Source organism: Piliocolobus tephrosceles, chromosome 20 (assembly GCF_002776525.5).
Source record: "Piliocolobus tephrosceles isolate RC106 chromosome 20, ASM277652v3, whole genome shotgun sequence".
NCBI classification, from domain to species: domain Eukaryota; kingdom Metazoa; phylum Chordata; class Mammalia; order Primates; family Cercopithecidae; genus Piliocolobus; species Piliocolobus tephrosceles.
In genome coordinates, this window is record NC_045453.1 from 19,953,836 (window position 1) to 19,976,172 (window position 22,337).

At 48.8% G+C, this 22,337-nt stretch overlaps 1 protein-coding gene across 2 annotated transcripts in view; it reads left to right on the forward strand.

Moving 5' to 3' along the window:
• EYA2 (EYA transcriptional coactivator and phosphatase 2) overlaps positions 1–22,337 on the forward strand; it is a 298,967-nt gene that overhangs the window by 266,959 nt on the left and 9,671 nt on the right. For both annotated transcript variants that reach the window (XM_023192487.1, XM_023192486.2), the window contains exons 11-12: positions 11,731–11,789; positions 15,622–15,782. In XM_023192487.1, the coding sequence (XP_023048255.1) occupies positions 11,731–11,789; positions 15,622–15,782 (220 nt within the window). The remainder of the gene's footprint in view (positions 1–11,730; positions 11,790–15,621; positions 15,783–22,337) is intronic.

Below are 22,337 nucleotides of genomic sequence, written 5' to 3' on the forward strand. Positions count from 1 at the left end.
AGAGCATGTGACAAATGGACAAATTGCGGTCATCGCTGCTGAAGTTGGAAGGCCCCTGCAATCCCAGCAGATACCTTCATCCATGCCCTGTGACTTTTTTTTTTTTTTTTTTTTTTGAGACGGAGTCTTGCTCTGTCTCCCAGGTTGGAGTGCAGTGGTGCAATCTCGGCTCACTGCAAGCTCCACCTCCCGGGTTCACGCCATTCTCCTGCCTCAGCCTCCTGAGTAGCTGGGACTACAGGTACCCACCACCATGCCCAATTCATTTTTTGTATTTTTAGTAGAGACTAAAATACAAAAGTAGAGACAAGTTTCACCTTGTTAGCCAGGATGGTCTCGATCTTCTGACTTCATGATCCACCGCCTCGGCCTCCCAAAATGCTGGGATTACAGGTGTGAGCAACCACGCCCGGCCCCATGCCCTGTGACTCTTTACAGAAGTTTTCTGCAGATCCTATCTGAGCTGTAGTTTCCACACTGGTGAAAAGAGGGGTCTGGACTATAATTTGCATCATTTATTTGGCACCTGCCCCTTGCCTCATAATGCACCTGCAAGCAGATGGAATAACCATATTTTGTAATTAAAAAAAAAAAACAGTGAAGACTGACTGGATGTGGTGGCTCACACCTGTAATCCCAGCACTTTGGAAGGCCCAGGTGGGTGGATTACCTGAGGTCAGGAGTTTGAGACCAGCCTGGCCAACATGATGAAACCCCATCTCTACTAAAAATACAAAAAATTAGCCAGCTGTGGTGGCAAGCACCTGTAATGCCAGCTACTTGGGAGACTGAGGCAGGAGAATCGCTTGAACCCGGGAGACAGAAGTTGCAGTGAGCCGAGATCACCCCACTGCATTCCAGCCTGGGCGACAAGAGTGAAACTCTATCTCAAAAAAAAAAAAGAAAAAAGGAAACTGAAGACCTTGCTGTGTTAGCTGAGCCCAGAAGCAATGACACCCTTGTAGCAATGAGGCTACTCAGATAATAGTTTCTAATATCATACTGCAAGAGAAAGGAACCAGAGCTCCATGGAGACATGGCTGATTCTAGGGCTGGGCCGAGAACTATATGATTATCCCAGAGCATCTTTTAGCACCATAAAGTAAGGAATTGCTCAGAAAAACCCAAAGTGATGAGTTATGCCAGAGGAACACAGGATCCAATTGAAAGAGTTCCCAATGGCCAAATCCAGAAAAATAAAAAGAACAACGAAATAAAATAAAAGCTGGAGTAATAAAATAAATAATGTAATATTGGATCCCAATGGCCAAATCTGGAACAATAAAATAAAAAGAAGAGCGAAACAAAATAAAAGCTGGAATAATAAAACAAATAATGTAATATCAGATTCTAACCCAAAGTATAAAATAAGTGTGTATGAGTCTATACTGATGTAGATAAATGATTGCATAAATAAATAAGTGGAGAGAATAGACAAATCTCCCATGCAGAAAAATTCCAGGTAACTTTTGTAGATACTACACCCATAGTGTGAGCCACATATAGTGACTTCTTTCCAAAGAGTACAATATAGATGGGGGGAATAGTAACTTCCTAGTGGAGAACCCTGATGAAGACCACCTGAGCCAGGTGATCAAGGTCAACATCAACAGTGATTAGTCATGTTGATAATATTGACCCTTGATGTGATGTGAAGAGAATGGCACTCTACATCTGTGAGACCTTCCCAAAACCCAGGAACCCAGTGTAATCATGAGAAAAACATCAGAAAAATCCCAGTGGACAAACATTTTACAAAATAGCTGACCAGTTCTCCTTCACACTGTCCTCAAAAGCAAGGAAAGCCTGAGAAACTGGCACAGCTCAGAGAAGCCTAAGAAGACAGGACGACTAAGTGTCATGTGGTATCCACCTGCGGAGCCTGGGACAGTAAAAGAACAGTAGTGGGAAGGCCTTAAAAATCTGAATAAGTAATTGACAGTAGTTAGCACTATCTGCTTATTAGTTATGACAAATGCAGCATACTAAAGTAAGATGTTAACAAAAGGAGAAAGTGGGTGTGGGGTGTATGAGAACTCTCTGTACTGTCTTTGCAACTTTCCTGTAAATCTAAAACTATTCCAGGCCGGCCACGGTGGCTCATGACTGGAATCCCAGCACTTTGGGAGGCCGAGTTGGGTGGATCACTTGTGGTCAGGAGTTCAAGACCAGCCTGGCCAACATGGTGAAACCCTGTCTCTACTAAAAATACAAAAATTAGCCAGGCGTGGTGGTGCATGCCTGTAACCCCAGCTACGCGGGAGGCTGAGGCAGGAGAATCACTGACCAGGGAGGCGGAGGCTGCAGTGAGCTGCAGGAGGCCACTGTGTGGGCAGTGTAGTAATGAGAGGGTAGGAGATGAGATCAGGGAGGCGATGAACCTGAGAGTGGGCAGACCACATGGAGCCAGGGACCATTGTGAGGACTGTGCTTTTAGTTGGAGGGAGGTGGGACCCATTGTGGGGATTTGAACAGGAGTGGAACATGATCCGACTTACGGTTGAACAGGATGCCTCTGGCTGCTGGATGGAGACTAGGGCTGGGAGGATAGGGGGTAGATAAGGATAGGAGCAGGAAGAGTGAGGAGGTGACTGTAGTAGCCTACGCCAGGGGTCAACAAACTTCTGTAAAGGGCCAGATAGTAAATATTTTTGGCTTTGCACATCATACTGGACCTGTCTCAGCTACTCAGTTCTTCTGCAGTAGCACAAAAGCAGCAGCAGACAGGATGTAAATGCATGAACATAGATGTGTTCTAATAAAACTTTATTTACACAAACAGGCGACAGGCCAGATTGACCCCTGGTTTTAGCTTACTAACCTCTGATCTAGGTGGAAGATGATGGTGGTTTGGACCAGTGGAGGAAGTGAGAATGGTCATATTGTGGGTATATGTCAAAGGGAAAGCCAACAGGATTTGGTGATGGATGGGTGGCAGGATGTCAGAGAGAGGAGACGGGGATAAATCCAAGACACATGCAGTGCCCAGGCCAGTGTTGGACACACAGAAGATGATCAGTGTGTATGCATCTTGAATCAGCAATTTGGTATTTCATGCCTCTTTGCCTTGTCTTTTCCAGTGGCATGATAGCACTATGAGGGCAAGAGCCAGATTTCATCCTTGAAGCCTCCCCTCTTTTTTTTTTTTTCAAGCTTAATTCACTTTATTTTTCTTGTATAAAAACCCTATATTATAGCCACAGCTGGAGCATGGGTCCTCTGCAGAGACTCTGGTGAGATCTTGACAAGGTGCTCAGTGAATTCCTGACCTGAATTCCTGAATTCTAGGGAGACTTGGTGAATACAGTCTCCTTCCAGAGGTTGGGGTCAGGTAGCTGTAGGTCTTAGAGACAGCGTCAAAGGTGGCCTTGGCGAAGTTTCCCAAGGTGGCAGTGCAGCCCCTGGCTGAGGCATAGCGGTCATAGATAGCAGCCATCAGCAGCAGCTTCTTGGGCATGGGGGCTGAGATGATGCCAGTGCCCCTGGGTGCAGGGATGAAGCGCACCAGCACAGAGCCACAGTGGCCTGTCACCTTACAGTGGACGGTGTGGGGCTTGCTGATCTTGCTCCCCCAGTAGCCTCTGCGCATGGGGACAGTGGAGAGCTAGGCGAGGATGATGGCCCGTGGATGGCAGTGGCCACCTCCTTGGAGCACTTAACATCCAGAACAACATGCTATTGTAGTAGTCACCAATGGCAATAAATCCCTTGAACCTGGTGCGCTGGCCGGCGTGGGTCTGCTTTTGCACTGGCATGATTTTCAAAACCTCATCCTTGAGTGAGGCCTCCAGGAAAAAGTCAATGATCTCAAACTCTTTGATGGCCAGGAAGAAGAGATAGATCTCCTCCAGGAACTTGATCTTCATGTCCTTGACTAGGCGGCCCAGCCTGGGGATGGACGTCCACTCCTTGTCCTCGGTCTTGCCTCCGCTAGCTCCTCAGCTTTGGCCCAGGCCCTGTCCATGGCTATGACCCCAGCCCCGGATGCCACTGCTGAAGCCTCCATGGAAGTCACCATGGTTCCCCATCCCAGGGTCACCAGGGCCTCCTCTCCCATCCCCCGACACTGGATATTTTCTCAGAGAAGAAAGAAGCTTCCCTTCTCTTGACCCATCATTGTGTGATGCGGTGCTGGGTCCATAGTAGGTGTTTTTATAGTCTTGGGATAGACAGATCTTGAGCACAGGCTCTGAAAGCAGATGGGTCCGGGTGCTGGCTCCTCTTCCCCTCGCCTTGGACACATCTGAGTTTGCTTGGGCTGCCATTACGAAGTCCCACAGACTGGATGCCTTAAACAAGAGAAACTTACCGTCCCACAGTTCATGAGACGAGAAGTCCAGGATCAAGGTTGGTTCCTTCTGAGGCCTGCGAGGGGGAATCTGTTCCTTGCCTCTCTCCTAACTCCTGGTGGTCTCGGACGTCCTCTGACTCATAGAGAACATGTCACCCAGTCTGTCCTCATCATCACCTGGCATTCTTCCTCTGTCTGTCTCTGTGTCCAAATACCCCCTTTATAAGGACACAGACATATTGGATGAAGGCCCACTTGAAGGTCCTCATCTTAATGTGATCATCTGCAAAGACGCTATTTCCAAATAAGGTCACATTCAACATCTTGTCGGGGACACAGTTCAACCCATAACAGGCATGTTCCCACACTCCTCTCTGCCTCATTTTCTCCTAGTTTCCCGCTACATATATAGAAAGTGCTGGCCATAGTCGCTGGCACACTGAAAACTTTAAATGAATACTGGTTTCTATCCCTAGTCCAATACTCATTTCTGTGCAATGATAGAGATTTTTGTCTCTATCTCAGTGAGATATTTGTGATTATTTTTCAAAAGCAATACATACACACATTATCCTTTTTTGTGTGTGTGTGACACAGCCTCACCCTGTCACCCAGGCTGGAGTGCAGCGGTGTGATCACAACTCACTCCAGCCTCAACGTCCCCAGGCTCAGGTGGTCCTCCCACCTCAGCCTCCCAAGTAGCTACAACTACAGGTACATGTCACCACACCTGGCTAATTTTTGTATTTTTGGTAGAAGCAGAGTCTCACCATGTTGTCCAGGCTGGTCTCAAACTCTTGGGCTCAGGAGATCCACCCTCCTCGGCCTCCCAAAGTGCTAGGATTACAGGCATGAGCCACCACACCTGGCCCTCATTTTTTTTTAATGAAAGTATTTCAGTAAGCTAAAACCTCCTTTAACCACCAGCCCAATCCCAGTGACTTCCCATATGAAACTGCTGCTTCCAACCAGATGTATGGGTTTCCAGATCTTTCTTTTTCCAGTTATGTACTCTCCTAACTTGTATAAAAATCTCACATTTTAATGGGATTTCATAAATATATACATGGCATCATACTGGGTGTATCGCTTTTTTTTTTTTTTTTTTTTTTTTAAACAGAGTCTTGCTCTGTTACCCAGGCTGGAGTGCATTGATGCAATCTCAGCTCACTGTAACCTCCACCTCCTGGGCTCAAGCGATCCTCCTGTCTCAGCCTCCCAAGTAGCTGGGATTACAGCTGTATGCCACCATGCCCAGCTAACTTTTTGTATTTTTAATAGAGACAGGGTTTCACTGTGTTGGCCAGGCTGGTCTCCAACTCCTGACCTCAAGTTATCTGCCCACCTCGGCCTCCCAAAGTGCTGGGATTCCAGATGTGAGCCACCGCGCCCAGCTGGATGTATGATTCTTTAGCCTGCATTTTTCACACTCTAGGATGTCTTGGAACCATTTCCATGTGCCAGTATAAATTCACCTCCTTGGCCGGGATGGTGGCTCACACCTGTAATCCCTGCACTTTGAGAGGCCAAGGCGGGTGGATCACCTGAGGTCGGGAGTTCAAGACCAGCCTGACCAACGTGGAGAAACCCCGTCTCTACTAAAAATACAAAATTAGCCGGACATGGTGGTGCATGCCTGTAGTCCCAGCTACTCGGGAGGCTGAAGCAGGAGAATTGCTTGAACCTGGGAGGTGGAGGTTGCAGTGAGCCGAGATTGTGCCACTGCACTCCAGCCTGGGCAACAAGAGCGAAATTCTGTCTCAAAAAAACAAAATCCACCTCCATCTGCACTGCTGGGTAGGGTTCCACTGAATGGATATACCACATTTTCTTTAGCTACGACCTCATCAAGGGAAGTTTAGGTGTTTTCCAGTTTCTCACCAGGATGATGGACATTTTTATACAAGGCTTTTTGCAGGTGTTACTCTGGGTCAGAAAGTAAAAATCCCTCGAGACAGGGATTGCATCAGGGCCCAGTCCTCAGCCCCACTGCACCTCACCTGTGTCAACGCTATGGGAACCCTTCCACCGTCTCTGCCAGCAGATCCCATTCAGACCCCTACAAGATACTCACACTTTGACCTGGAAGAGACCAGAAGCACCCTGCAGTTCGTGTGGACAAGTCTCCCCTCTGACTTACAGTCTCCCCACCCTCATACCTAGGAGAGGGATGGCAGCACTGAGGGTCGTGGGATTCTCTTCCCCGGAGGCTCCCCCATCCTCATGGCCTCTGCGCAGTCCAGCTCCCCTCCAAGCTGGCTCAAGGGGTAACTCGATCCAGGTCAGCTGGTGGAGTATGAGGTAGCGTCTAGCTGAGCGTCACGGTATTTTATTAAGACCGAAATGTGATCGCTACTGTTGTCACACTTTAGCGCCCCCAACAATCCCCTTCCAAATGAGAAAAACAGAGCCTCCCCAAATGCCTTTCCCCTGACATCAAAGAAAGCGCATGGAACCCTGCCCAGGGGCCTGAGCCTGGGTGACCCCAGGAGTGGCTCCAGAGCTTAAGGGAAGGCCTGGGGGGGCGGACGGGGTGTTTTTCCAATTTCAGGCAAAGCAGTGAACTGGGGGATACCTGTTCATTTTGTTTCCTCTGCGCCTGGGTCTGTAAAGTCAGCGGTTGCCTTTAAAATCCCGTTTTCCTTAGGATTGCTCGTCCTAGGCCATCCATTTATATGGCCATGGGTCAGAGGTCTCAGACTCACATGCCTACGGGGGCCAAGGATCCAGGTAATGTAAACTGAGGCAAGCCCAGTAGAGATGGTGGGAAACTGTAAATGGATGCCCCGGCTGAAGGAGGTAGCTGAAAATCTGGAGACAGAGCAAGAACAAGAAGAGAAAGGGAAGAGGAGGCAGAGAGAAAAGAGAGAGGATATCCCCCAAGTTTACATATTGCCCATTGCTTCAAAAAAATTTAAGCATGCGATGGGCTAAGTAGATATGTCTCCAGGCCAGTTTGCAGGCTCTTCCCTAACTGAACTTATCAACGCAGTAGAGAAGCTGCCAGTCTGGCTCCCTCACCCGTCTAGAGCAGCGCTGACCGATAGAGATTTCTGCGATGATGAAATATCTGCACCGTTCATACAGTAACCACTGGCTACATGTAGGTCTTGAGCACTTGAAATAGGACTAAAGAACTGAATCTTTAATGTTATTTAACTTGACTGAATTTCAATGTAACCGTAAATAGCTACAGGCAGCTAATTGCTACCATATTAGAAAACATGGCTCTAGATTCTTTCAATGTAGAGAGTATCATCCTGCTTGACTACTGCAGAAAAGATCACTCCTTCTTGGGGAGAGTGGATAAATTATACCTGAGACCACCAAGCACTGATCAGAGTCCTGGGTAAATAGAAAGAAAGGAAATACGAAATAATGAGCAGTAAAAGCTTAGGTGTAACCAGATGTCTGCTGGCCCAAGAGTGGTCACTCAGTGTCCTTCCAGTCCCCCGCTTCCCAAAGAGTTTCTCATTCAGGGTCACCCTTTAGCATCCACCGTGTTCTTGGCCATCTGCTTACTCCCATTTGCCCAGAGCTGACCCCTAGGAAGCCACCTGGGGGGACTTCCCTGCTGCCATTGGTCTCCAGGCCTTAAGAGCACACCACTGTCCAAACCCAGGGTGCTGCCCGTGGGCCACAGAGATGCAGGGTCCTATGCAGAGGTGAGAATGGCAGTCACACTTTGTCATCTGCCACGAAGTTGCTGTGCCTGGGCCCATGTGTGTCAAGGACTCAGGAAACAAGCCTCACCTTCCAGCAAAACCCTTTCTAATCTGAAACCCATTCAAGGGGCCAAAGAGGGACCAGCAGCCACACTACCCTCTTGCCAACCCCTGTCTCAGATTCCAGGCCAGCCCCAGATGCCATTTACCCCTCCCTTGCCTCCCAAAACATCACCATAACAACAAGACTACCTTATGTATCTTTAAAAAATTAATGAGGAGGCCTATAATCCTAGCACTTTGGGAGGCCACAGCAGGGGGATCACTTGAGCCCAGAAGTTCAAGACCAGCCTGGGCAACATCTCTATTTTTTAAAGAAAGAAAAAAAAAATGAATGAGGCAGGGGTTTCCCACCATCCACCTGCAAAGCTTATATTCTCAAAGATAAATTCAAGGCTTTTGGCCAGGCGTACCTGCAATCTTAGCACTTTGGGAGGCCGAGACTAGAGGATCTCTTGAGGCCAGGCGTTTGAGACCAGCCTGGCCAACATAGCAAAACCTCATCCCTCCTAAATTAGCTAGGCGTGGTGGTACACACCTGTAGTCCCAGCTACTCGAGAGGCTGAGGCTTGAGAATCACCTAAACCTGGGAAGTGGTGGCAGTGAGCTGAGATTGTGCCACTGCACTCCAGCCTGGGTGACAGAGCGAGACTCTGTCTCAAAAAAAAAAAAAAAAAAAAGAGCTTTTTGCTTGTCCAATTGTCTAAAAAGAGATCTGTTCAAAATGTTGAAAATACCCTTTCTTCCAGCTTCTCTACTCACATCAAGGGTCCAGAGATGTTGCAACCAATTTTTTCTCAGTAGTCAAGCTCAGAGTCCCACGTGCTTCTCCTCCTCCAGCAGCCTTTGTAAGGCGGCAGCTGCCTCCAGAAATCACCTTGGAACTAAAATGTGGGAAAATGTGTAAGATCTTAACACAGTGGTAGAAACTAACGTGTGCAGCGCCCACTGTGCACCCGATACTGTTCTCAGTGCTCTCATGCAGCATCTCACCTCTCCTCACCTCATCTGGAAGTGGGTTCAGTTATCAGGTCCATTTATCAGTCAGGCCTCTGGGGTTCACGAGGGTCATGCCCCTCGCTCAAGGTCACACACTGGGAAGTGGTTGGATCCAGGATCCAGGCCCAGGTGGTCAGATTCCAGAGCCTGCACCCTGAACCAGTACTGCAGGGGCTGGTACCCCCGCACACTTTTTACCCCATCAACATATCATCGTATCACTCTGCCGGCATCATGAAGGGCACTCGTGATATGTTTGCCCCATCAGCATATCATGAGTGCACTTCATGATGCAGGCGGAGCTGGTAGGTGTGCATCGTGTAGGCTCCACATGGGATGTGGGATCCCTCACGATTCTTGGCTGCAAAGTGCCAGAAACCCAGCTGCATTCACTTAATCTGAAAAGTTGGTCGGGAAGGGGAACATCACACACCGGGGCCTATTATGGGGGGGGGGGAGTGGGGAGGGATGGCATTGGGAGTTATACCTGATGTAAATGACGAGTTGATGGGTGCTGACGAGTTGATGGGTGCAGCACACCAACATGGCACAAGTGTACATATGTAACAAACCTGCACGTTATGCACATGTACCCTAGAACTTAAAGTATAATTTAAAAAATAAATAAATACATAAATGGACCTAAAAAAAAGAAGAAGAAAGAAAAGTTGGTGTATTTGTTCCTCAGGGCTGCTGTAACAAATTTCCACCACTTACTGGCTTCAAACAACACACCTGTGTCCTCTTACAGTCCTGGAGGTCAGGAGTCCTTATCAGTGTCACTGGGGTTCCTTCTGGAGGCTCTGAGAGGAGAATCGGCTTTTTTACTTTCTTTTTTTCTTTTCTTTTTGAGACAGAGTCTCGCTCTGTCACCCAAGCTGGAGTGCAGTGGTATGATCTCAGCTCACGGCAGCCTCCTGCCTCCCAGGTTCAAGCAATTCTCCTGCCTCAGCCGCCCAAGTAGCTGGGACCACAGATGTGCACCACCATGCCCAGCTAGTTTTTTGTATTTTTAGTAGAGGCAGGGTTTCTCCATGTTGGCCAGGCTGGTCTCGAACTCCTGGCCTGAAGTGATCCACCTGCCTCAGCCTCCCAAAGTGCTGGGATTACAGGTGTGAGCCACCGCGCCCGGCCCTTTGGTTTTTTGTTTGTTTTAGTTTCTCTTCCAGTGGCCACTTGTGTATATGGACCGTGGCCTCTTCCATCTTCAAAGCGCATCACTCCAGTCACCCTCTCCTTTCTGTCATCAGATCACTCCCTCCCTTACAGGGACCCATGTGATTCCATTTAGGGCCCACCCCGACAGCCAAGGAAAAACTTCCCACCTCAAGATCCCTAACTGAACTGAAGTCCTGATTGCCATGTAAAGTAACAGATTTGCAGGTTCCGAGATAAGAATGTGTGCATCCTTGGGGGTTCATTATTCAGCCCAGTACAGTCAGGGATGGCTCAGCTTCAGTCCGGACTGGATCCAGGGGATCAGATCGCGTGGTCATGGCATCCCCCTCTCCAGCTCTCAGCCCTGCTTTCCTCCGCAGCTCCAGGCTTAATCCACCATTCAGCAGCCCCAGGGAAGAGACAGCACCTCTTCCCAAAGTCCCAGCCAACATCCCCGGGCTGGTTCCCATTGGCCCACCTTAGACCACATGTTCATCCTTGAAGCAATCACTGTGGCCAGGGGGACTTGGGTCCCTCTGATTGGTTGGGCCTGGGTCATGGGCCCCATTTCGTTGTCCCCCACGCCGTTTTTTTTGTTTGTTTGTTTGTTTGTTTGTTTGTTTAGACAGAGTCTCGCTCTGTCACCGAGGCTGGAGCACACTGGCGCAATCTCAGCTCACTACAACCTCCGTCTCCTGAGTTCAAGCAATTCTCCTGCCTCAACCTCCTGAGTAACTGGGATTACAGGCACTGCCACCACACCCAGCTAATTTTTGTATTTTAATAGAGACAGGGTTTCATCATGTTGGCCAGGCTGGTCTCAAACTCCCGACCTCAAACAATCCACCTGCCTCAGCCTCCCAAAGTGCTGGGATTACAGGCGTGAGCCACCGCGCCCGGCCTCCACCCCATGGTCTGGCCGCAGAGAGAGGGATTTCCCCAAGGAAACTGAACGGGAAACAGCACGGCATTGGAGTTTGTTGACTGGCAAGCCCGGGGGATAGTGCCTGGCACATAGTAAGTGCTCAGTAAATGATAATCGCAGACGTGGGGCACAGCAGTTGTCCCTCCAGGAGCTAATACTTGAAAAGCACAGGGTTCACTAAGCAGGTGAAGGCAGGAGAGCATTTCAAGCAGGGGGAACACCTTCAGCGAAGGTCCACCGTATGGCCGGGGTGACCGTATGTCTGGCCATACCTGGGAAACTGGAGACCTAGGGGAGTCAGTCCTGGTTTGCACCTATCCCCCTAGTATAATACCAGCCCCCTTTACTGCAAAACTATCTCTGTTTGGCTGAGTAACTGTATGGTCACTTTCCTTGCAGTCAACCTGCTCATTTATAAGGAAACCAAACAGAAAAAGAGGATGAGATTGAACCTAAGGACATCTAACCTTGAGTGGCCAAACCCAGACTAGAACCCGAGCCTGATGATTCCCAATGCAGTGCTTATCCCAGCCCTCAGCTTATGAAGCCAGCCCTTAAAGGCTACATCAGATTAACCAGGCACGTTCTCTCTCTCTCTCTCTCTCTTTCTCTTCTTGTCACATTTTCCATAGGATTGTGACCAGATCCACGTTGACGACGTCTCATCAGATGACAATGGCCAAGATTTAAGGTGGGAATTTGGGGAGTCAAAAATACCCATTGATTGATCGATTGATTATCAAGTTCTCCTTCTACTAGACAGTGGGGTGGGAGAGGAGGGCTGCTTATGAGGACAAGGTGTGCCTGCTTCCAGCCAGAACTGGGACTTTTGCGTCTCAAACTCAAAAATCACAACTGGCCGGATGTGGTGGCTGACACTTGTAATCCCAGGACTCTGGGAGGCCTTAGCAGGAGGATTACTTGAGCTCAGGAGTTCAAAACCAGCCTGAGCAACATAATGAGACCCCCCCATCTCTACTAGAATAAATAAATGAGTAAAAATTTGTTTAAAAAATCACAACTTCACCCCTCAACCCTGCAGTCTCTTGCTCATCACCTCAAATCACTAAACGCTGCTCATTTATTGCTATTTTTTTCCTGCTTACTGAAGTAATGCATGCATAACAGAAAAAAATCCAACACTTAACCTGACCTCACCTCCCAAAATCACCACCATTAAGAGTTTGGTATATATTCTTCCAAGATCTGCTCAAAATGTTGAAAATACCCTTTCTTTCAGCTTCTCTCCTCCCATCAAGGGTCCAGAGATGTTACAACCAATTTTTTCTCAGTAGTCAAGCTCAGAGTATCACGTACTTCTCCTCCAGCAGTCTTTGTAAGGAGGCAGCTGCCTCTGAATATTTGATTGTATTCATTTCATGAGCATACATATATATATATATATATATATATATATATATATTTTTTTTTTTTTTTTTTTTTTTTTTTTTTTTTTGAAGCTGACTTTCACTCTTGTCACCCAGCCTGGAGTGCAGTGGCATGATCTTGGCTCACTGCAACCTCCACCTCCCAGGCTCAAGCAATTCTCCTGACTCAGCCTCCTGAGTAGCTGGGACTACAGGCGTGTACCACCACACCCAGCTAATTATTTTGTATTTTTAGTAGAGACAGGGTTTCACCATGTTGGCCAGGCTGGTCTCGAACCCCTAACCTCAAGTGATCTACCCACCTCAGCCTCCCAAAGTTCTGGGGTTACAGTCATGAGCCACCACACCTGACCAGCATGCATATATTTTTAATATGACAACTGATACAGCCAATACTTAAAAAACACTTCTCAAATGAATAAGTGGTGTGTCTGGTTTCTAAGGAAAACACTCGCAGGACATGGCTCCAGGAATCAGGTAACCCACTGCTCAATATGAGACAGCTTCAGGCCAGGCACAGTGGCTCACACCTGTAATCTCAGCACTTTGGGAGGCCGAGGCACATGGATCACCTGAGGTCAGGAGTTCGAGACCAGCCTGGCCAACATGGTGAAACCCCATCTCTACTAAAAATACAAAAGTTAGCCGGGCATGGTGGCGAGCACCTGTGATCCCAGCTACTCAGGAGGCTGAGGCAGGAGAATCGCTTGAACCCAGGAGTCAGAGGTTGCAGTGAGCTGAGATCGTGCCACTGCACTCCAGCCTGGGGGACAGAGCGAGACTCGTCTCAAAAACAAAAAAAGACAACTTCCAGAGGAATGTGGACTGGAATGTTCCAAGCCTACCCCTGGGAAAAGTTTATAAAAACGGAACCATAGTTAATCTGTGCTCATCCAAAATTACCACATTGAGCTTTAGGCTCATCAGATATATTATTAGACAAAATAATGTTTTGGTGATGGGACCAGTTGTTGTAACTTTATTTAGTACCTGCTTCCAAGGTGTCTCTCCCAACTTATTGCAAAAACAGATATCAAAGTTTCTGTTCCTGAGCCCTGTAAGTCCTTTCAAAGCCCGGCACAATCAGAAGTGATCGGCAGACAGATGCCAGCTTCATTGTAATCAGCCATTCGGAAAATCCCTTCTGCAGTCAGGACTGGCAAGGAGCAAAGCTCCAGCCCCACCAGGACTTCTCAACTGATGGAATAAATACACCCCAGATCAAGGTTAATTGGTCCTTTCCATGAAGTCATCGTTGGGAAGCAGTCTTCCTTTCAAGGCAATGAGCAGCATCGTTCTGTTTCTATAAAATGTCCCGTGTCGCTAGCTGGCCTGGAATTTAGAGCAATAGTCCTCTGAACCCTGTCTCATGCTGAGCTGTTTGGTACCTCACTTTGAGAATTCTCAGCCCAAGGGTGTTTTCTTCTTGAGATTGAGACACCAAGTTCTCCACTTATTCATTCAAGAAATACTTAGGGTGGTGCGGGGCACGGTGGCTCAAGCCTGTAATCCCAGCACTTTGGGAGGCCGAAACGGGTGGATCACGAGGTCAGGAGATCAAGACCATCCTGGCTAACACGGTGAAGCCCCGTCTCTACTAAAAAATACAAAAAAAAAAAAAAAAACTAGCTGGGCGAGGTGGCAGGCGCCTGTAGTCCCAGCTACTCGGGAGGCTGAGACAGGAGAATGGCGTGAACCCGGGAGGCGGAGCTTGCAGTGAGCTGAGATCCGGCCACTGCACTCCAGCCTGGGCCACAGAGCGAGACTCCGTCCCAGAAAAAAAAAAAAGAAAGAAATATTTAGGGAGTGCCTACTATATCCTAGGTCCCAAGCATGAAGTGCCTCTTGTTTTGTTTTTTTCTTTTTCAGTTAGCAGTAAGAACCAACCTTCAGAGATGCCTCGTTTTGTGCCATGTTCTATTCCAAATGCATTACATGGGATAACTCATTGCATGTGCACAGTAACCCTAGGAGAGATGAGAGAGATGCTTTTATCTTCATCTTCATTTTACAGCTGGGGAACGTGAGGCATAGAGAGATTAAGCAGTCGACCCAAACTCACATGACTGGTCAGCAGGGAAGGCAGGATTCAAATCCAGGCAGCCTGGCTCTGGAACCCAAGCTCTTAACAGATCCCCTGTCCATCCCGGCCACTGGTTCCTGCCCTCCCCAAGGACCTCCATCTCTTAACATCTAGACAGCTCCCCATGGTAGCATCTGAGTTAATGGTCAGTGTTCACTTTTTCAAGAATAAATCCATGGCCAGGCACAGTGACTCACACCTGTAATCCCAGCACTTTGGGAGCCCGAGGCGGGTGGATCACTTGAGGTCAGGAGTACGAGATCAGCCTGGCCAACATGGTGAAATCCTGTCTCTACTAAAAATACAAAAAAATTACCTGGATGTGGTGGAGGGCACCTGTAATCCCAGCTACTTGGGAGGGGGAGGCTGAGGCAGGAGAATCACTTGAACCTGGGAGGTGGAGGTTGCAGTGAGCCAAGATCGTGCCTTTGCACTCCAGCCTGGGCAACAGAGCAAGACTCCATCTCAAAATTTAAAAAAATAAAAAATAATTTTTAAAAAGTCAAAACAAGGGGCCAGGCGCGGTGGTGCGTGCCTGTAATCCCAGTACTTTGGGAAGCCAAGGTAGGAGGATCCCTTGAGCCCAGGAGTTCAAGACCAGCCCAGGCAACATAGAGAGACTCCATCTCTCCAAAACATAAAAATAAGTTAGCCAACTGTGGTGGTGCGCGCCTGCAGTCCCAGCTCCTCAGAAGGCTGAGGTAGGAGGATCCCTTGAGCTGGGAGGTTACGGCTGCAATGAGCTGTGATGACACCACTGCACTCCAACCTGGGCAACAGAGCAAGACCCTGTCTCAAAAAAATAAAAATTAAAAAATAAACAAAAAAAGGCAAACGGATGTGGATCAGGTAAGAGGAAAAGACACCACTTTTCTTGGGGAAGCTAATGAAAGCTGTGGTCCTGCTGCCCCCCAAATGTACACTCGCAGCACCCTGTGCATTTCGAGGGGCTCATGGGCACCTGAAAGCCCACCTGTGGGTCCCTCAGAGCCTGCGATCTCCCAGTGAAGATGCCCTGCACTAACACTGTCCTTCCCCTCCTCTGTCTGCAGCACGTACAACTTCTCCGCTGATGGCTTCCACAGTTCGGTCCCAGGAGCCAACCTGTGCCTGGGCTCTGGCGTGCATGGCGGCGTGGACTGGATGAGGAAGCTGGCCTTCCGCTACCGGCGGGTGAAGGAGATGTACAATACCTACAAGAACAACGTCGGCGGTGAGTACCGTGAGCCTCGGGCCTCCGAGGAAGGGAAGCTCGTTGGGATAGATGCTGTCAATTCTGTGTCCCTGCTGTGCCAGGCACCAGGCAGAGAGGTTCACAATCAGCACCAGCCCACTTAATGCAACCCTGACGACACCCTTCGGAATAGAGCACTGGTATTTTGTCACCTTCAGTTTGTGGGTGGGAAAGCTGAGGGATGGAGGCTGCATCTGGTCCAAGTTCTCTCAGGCCACAAATGGTGCGGGGTGGGCATGGGGGCGGAGTTCTCTTACCCACAGCCAGAGGCTCTCACAGGGCGAGCCTCCAAGCAGCAGCGTCAGCATCACCTGGGGATATGCTGGAAATGCAGAGTCTCTGGCCCTACCTCAGGCCTAGCAAATCTGAAACTCAGGCCCAGAATCTGTGTTTTCACAGCCCTGGAATGCCCGCTTGGATTCTGGAATTCCAGAATCCCCCTTGGAATCGGGGAGGACCTGTACCTTGAGTCTTTGCAGCTCAGATTGTTGTCCTCAGACCAACCACATCAGCATCCCCCTGGAGCTGGTTAGAAGTGCAGGGTCACGAGGAGGCAGAGTCTGCAGTGACCCGAGATTATACCACTGCACCCCAGCCTGGGTGACAAAGCGAGACCCTGTCTCAAAAAAAAAAAAAGGAAGTGAAAGGTCTCAGGCCTCATCCCAGGCAACTGACTCAGAATCCGCTCTAAAAAAATTTTTTTTTATTTTTGAGACAAGGTCTTGCTATGCTGCCCAGGCTGGTCTCAAATTACTTCTGGCCTCAACTGATCCTCCCACCTCAGCCTCCCAGATAGCTGGGATTAGAGGCGTGCACCACCTGCCTGGCCCAGAATCTGCATTTTTAACAAGCCCGCCAGGTGACTGTGGAGGCATTAAAGTTGAAGAAGCCCTAGAAGTCACGGGTTCTCACACTTGGCTCTCACTGGAACCACCCAAGGAGTTTCCGTTTCTGATGGTCTCGGTATTGCTGCAGGATATCCTGGACGTCAGGAGTCATAAAGATCCCTGAGTAATTCTAAGTGCAGCCAAGGAGAGACCGCCCTGGCCTCAGGTACTAGGAACATTTGCTCATTGCCCCAAACAAGAAGTCTGAAGGCACTGGAGGCGAGGCTGGCTCAGCCGTAGTCTAGAGAATTCTGGAGTTCTCTAGAACAGAGGCTTTTAACTGGGGGTAATACTGCGCCCTCTCCAGGAGACGTCTGGGAGTCTTCCTGGTTGCCACAGTGCCTGGAACCAACCACTGGCCCATAAGGGCAGGGTTTGAGTAGGTGGCTAATAGTATCTGCAATATACACATTGGCCCCAAAAGCTTCTAGGGCTGCCCCCCTCCATTCCTAGAAAGAATAGAGTCCCGGTTCTCAAACTGGACAGAACACGCTTCCAGTCCCAGCTCTACAACTTTCTAGCTGTGTGACCTTAGGCAGCGTACATACCAGTCATCTTAATGAGCCTCAGTCTTTAAATCTATAAAATGAGGGCCGGGCACGGTGGCTCACGCCTGTAATCCCAGCACTTTGGGAGGCCAAGGCGGGTGGATCACGAGGTCAGCAGTTCGAGACCAGCCTGAACAACATGGTGAAACCCTGTCTCTACTAAAAATACAAAAAAATTAGCTGGGTGTGGTGGCAGGCACCTGTAATCCCAGCTACTTGGGAGGCTGAGGCAGGAGAATCGCTTGAAACCGAAAGGCAGAGGTTGCACTCCAGCCTGGGCAACAAGAGCAAAACTCCGTCTCAAAAAATAAATAAATAAATCTATGAAACGGAGAATGCAAATACTTCTGCTTTCCTGGATTATTGAGAGGTTTATTGTTAATGCATACAAAAGGCATGACTCCATGCCTGGTACACAGCAGGCACTCAGTAAATGGTGGTATTTGTCATGAGTTGCTCTCAGTTTTGCTTGGGAGCCTTGGGTTCCTCTGTGTCTTCCCCTGTCCCTGGTAGCTTTCCCATCCGTTCCTTGGGACAGACTTCCTGTCGTGTTCATGGCTGCGGTGCTAATGCAGACCGTGTGCTAAGTGCAGTCCTGGCAGTAGCCAATGTTTATGGAGCACTCACTCTGCCAGTGTTGCCACCGTTTTCATGGAATAGCTCCTTTACTCTTCACAGCATCCCTGTAAGGTAAATGGTTTTATCAGCGGTGTTGCTCAAAAGCAGAAACTGAGATTACAGTGGTTAAGTAACCTGCCAGCGTCACCCAGCCCAGGCAGAAGAGCCACAGTGGAGTCCCAGGCTGGACGACTCCACCACCTCTGCCCTTCAGGGCCACACTTGGTGGCCTCTCAGATGTGAGTGTGTTGATTGCAGGAGTGAAGCAGCAAGCTCTGGTCAGGTCCCAACCTTTGTACCCAGCCCTGCACGGAGGGAGGAGGGGAGCAGGAGGGCTCACTTAGGGGAGACAGAGATGGGGTTGGCCAACAGAGAGCATCTGCTCCCCATCCAGGTTAAGGCCCAGGAAATGCCAGGGCTTTGTCAGGCTGCTCTACTCACCCATAGCTGGGAGGAGAGCACCCGAGGCATCAGACGGTGAGGAGGCCACGGCTAGCGGATGCCAGTCCCCCTCACTATCCCAGCTGTTCCTGCATCACAGAACTAGCCAGGTGCATGGCCATGGCTTCCAGCCCAGAGATCACCACAGAGCCCCGCGATTCCAGGTGTGTTAGAAGGTGTGCTCGGAAGAAAGACATCTGCAAAATACAGGATAGAGAAAATACTTAGTAAATCACCATCTAGGAGGCAGGAGTTGGAATCAGGGGCCTTGGCCTGGTGTCATTCCTCCCTCTACCACTTCCCATGTAGCTCTGAGCAGGTTATTTGACCTCCCTGTGCCTCGGTTTCCTCCTCGTGTGTAAACAGGAGCCAGTGATGCTGCCCAGCGTCAGTGGTAGGTGGCTAATAGTGTCTGCAATATACACAGTGTACACAAGGATTCATGCCAGGATGTTGTGAATTCGCACAGGAAAGGTGCTCAGAACGGCTCTGACACACGTAAGCTCTCCTTAAGTGGCACCGTTGTTATCTGGGGAAGGTGGGAAGGAGGCCAAGCCTGGAGGAAAACACCGAGGAAGCAGCTGGAAGCACACTTCTCAGCGGGGAGCAACGTAGGGGTGGTTGGGCAGCTGGTTACACAAGACAGCACATCTGGAAGCCCTTTGCCAACTGAAAAGTGCTGAGCCTTGTGAGTTTGTATTGTTACTGAGGGTTCCAGCTAAGGGTCTGTGGGGAAGGTGCAGAGAGAGAGGAAAACCAGAGGCCATGTGTTCTCCTAGAGTTGATAGACTAATGAGAAGATGGGACATGTAGCCAGTAAGAAGATCCATTCATTCTTCATTCATTCACCCACGTGTCCGTCGTCAAAGGCCTAGGTTGTGGATTCAACAGTGCACAAAAGAAACAAGGTCGCTGTTTTCAAAGAGTTTATATTCAATGGGTGGAGGAAACAGATCATCAATAAGTGAGCAAATCACTTAAATTCTTTTTTTTTTTTTTTTTTTTTTTGAGATGGAGTCTTGCTCTGTCACCCAGTCTGGAGTATAGTGGCGCGATCTCGGCTCACTGTAACCTCCACCTCCCGGGTTCAAGTGACTCTCCTGCCTCAGCCTCCCGAGTAGCTGGGATTACAGGCACATGTCACCATGCCCGGCTAATTTTTGTATTTTTAATAGAGATGGGGTTTCACCATGTTGGCCAGGCTGGTCTCGAACTCCTGAGCTCAGGTGATCCACCCGCCTCATCCTCCCAAAGTACTGGGATTACAGGTGTGAGCCACCACACCCAGCTTTAAATTCTTAATTCAGTCATTTCAGAGAATGATCACAGCTATAGAAGAAACAGAGGAATATGGTAGAGAGCACAGTGTGGGCATTGGTGGCCAGGGGATACTTGGAATAGTGGACCCAGAGTCTATCTCTCAGGAAGGGATATTTAAACTCAGTATTCTAAATATTCTAGATGAGAGTCTAATAGTGATAACCAAATGCCCAGAGCTGGGGGGATGACCAGTACAAGGGAAGAGTCAATCAGTTCAGCTATATTCAACTGCGTAAGTAAAAGACCAACCAACCAAAAAATAACACAAAAAACAACAATGGCTTAAACCGGATAGAAATATATATATTTTTTTCTTATATACAAGAGCTGTAGGCATTCCAAAGCTGGCTGAGTACTCGACAGTGTTAGGAGCCCAGGATCTCAGGATCCTTCTATCTTTTTTTTTCTTTTTCTTTTTTTTTTTTTTTTTTTTGAGGCGGAGTCTCGCTTTGTCACCTAGGCTGGAATGCAGTGGCACAATCTCAGCTCACTGCAACCTCCACCTCCCGAGTTCAAGCGATTCTCCTGCCTCAGCCTCCCGAGCAGCTGGGACTACAGGCTCCTGTCACCACACCTGGCTAATTTTTGTATTTTTAGTAGAGACGGCGTTTCACCATGTTGGCCAGGCTGGTCTCGAACTCCTGACCTCAGATGATCTGTCTGCCTCGGGCTCCCAAAGTGCTGGGATTACAGGCGTGAGCCACCCCGCCTGGCCTCTTCTATCTTTGTATTTATTTATTTATTGAGAGTGGGTCTCAGTCTGTTTCTCAGGCTGGAGTGCAGTGGCATGATCTCGGCTCACTGCATCCTCGACTTCCTAGGCTCCAGTGATCCTCCCACCTCAGCCTCCAGAATAGCTGGGACCACAGGCACATGCCACCATGCCTGGCTAATTTTTAAATTGTTTGTAGAGACAGGGCCTTCCTGTCTTGCCCAGGCTGGTCTCAAACCCCTGGCTCAAGTGATCTTCCCACCTCAGCCTCCCGAAGTGCTGGGGTTACAGGCGTGAGCCGCCTCACCCAGCCAAAATCAGTATTCTTATTACTAATGAGAAGATCTTTTTGTGTTTATGTTTTTACTAATTACAAGTGAAAAACTGAATAGTGGATGGCAACTAACAGTGTCTACCACAAACAGCAAATGAAAAGTCTCTTAGACCAAAGGAGTTTGACACTTTTCAGAAAGATAAAGAAGGCCAGCATAGCTGGAGTGGGGGTGGCATGCGGTCCGGGACAGGATGAGAGAGCTGGCGGTGTCCAGATGACGTAGGGCCCAGTTTGGACACTGGGGTCTTCTATGTAGAGAGGACGATGTCTCCATAGCACAGGCGGCATTTTGTCCTAATTAATCCTTCCTTCAGCAAATGCTGATTGAGCACCAAGCACGGGCCAGCCCCTGCTACAGAAACTGCTGCTATGGTGGCGAACAAGACCGACTTGGTCCCTGCCCTCTGCCCTAGAGTGAATAGCCTAATGGCCAAGGCAGATGCCAAACACATTGTCACACAGATACACTTACAATTAGCGTTGTGAGAAGTGTGAAGAAGAACTACAATGTGCTGGGAGAATATAAACTAGAGGGACCTGACCCAGCCTGGAGAGATCAGGTTAGACCTTCCAGAACAAACAACATTTAAGATGAGGCCTTAAGGCAGGATGCAGAGGTTCACACCTGTAATTCCAGCACTTTGGGAGGCCAAGGCAGGATTGCTTGAGGCCAGGAGTTCAAGACCAGTTTGGGCCACATAGCAAGACCCCACCTCTATGAAAAATACAAAAATTAGCTGGACATGGTGACAGGCATCTGTAGTTCCAGCTACTCGGGAGGCTAAGGTGGAAGGATTGCAGGATTGTTTGAGCCTAGGAGACTGAGGCTGCAATGAGCTGTGATCACACCACTGAACTCCAGCCTGGGTGACAGAGCAAGACCTTGTTTCAAAAAAAAAAAAAAAAGATGAGGCCCAAATGCAGAGTGTGAAGGATTTAGCCAAGCAAAAGCAGAAGATGAGGTAAGAAGAGTGGTCCAGGTTCTGAAATGAGATGCGCAAAGGTCCTGGGGCAGGAGTCCACTTGGTGTTACGGGGAACAAACAGGAGGCCTCCAGGCTGGAATGGAAAGGCAGCAGCAGGAGATGAAACTCAGTAGGGACAGGATCATGTTGCTGGGGGTTTTGAACTTTATCTTAAAGCTACTGAAGGCTGAGAGAATGGCAGGTTGAGAAGTACCCTCAGGGTGGCTCTGGAAGCCAGCGGCCTGGGTGCCGGACCTGTGTCCGTTATTTTCTCGCTATGGTGAGCAAGTCGGTCAACATCACAAAGCCTGTTTCTTTACCTAAAAATATAGAAATAAAAGTGGTGTCCACCTATAGTGTCATTGTGAGAATGAAATAAATCATGTTAAAAGCAGAGCCCGGCACATAATAAGTACTCAAAAATGTTCATCATTTTTTATGTTATTAATCCCCTGTCTCTACCATAACAATATAAGCTCTATAATCTGCACATTTTTGTTCATATCTGTATATTCAGTGCCTATTACAATATCAAGCACCTAGAAGGCACTCCTGAACTTTTTGTTGGATGCATGGATGGATGGATGTGGGGGTAGATGGGTGGATGGGTGGATGGATGGATAGGTGGGTGGGTGGATGGATGGATGGATGGATATTGGGTAGATGGATGGGTGGATAGGTGGGTAGGTAGATGGATGGGTGGATAGGTG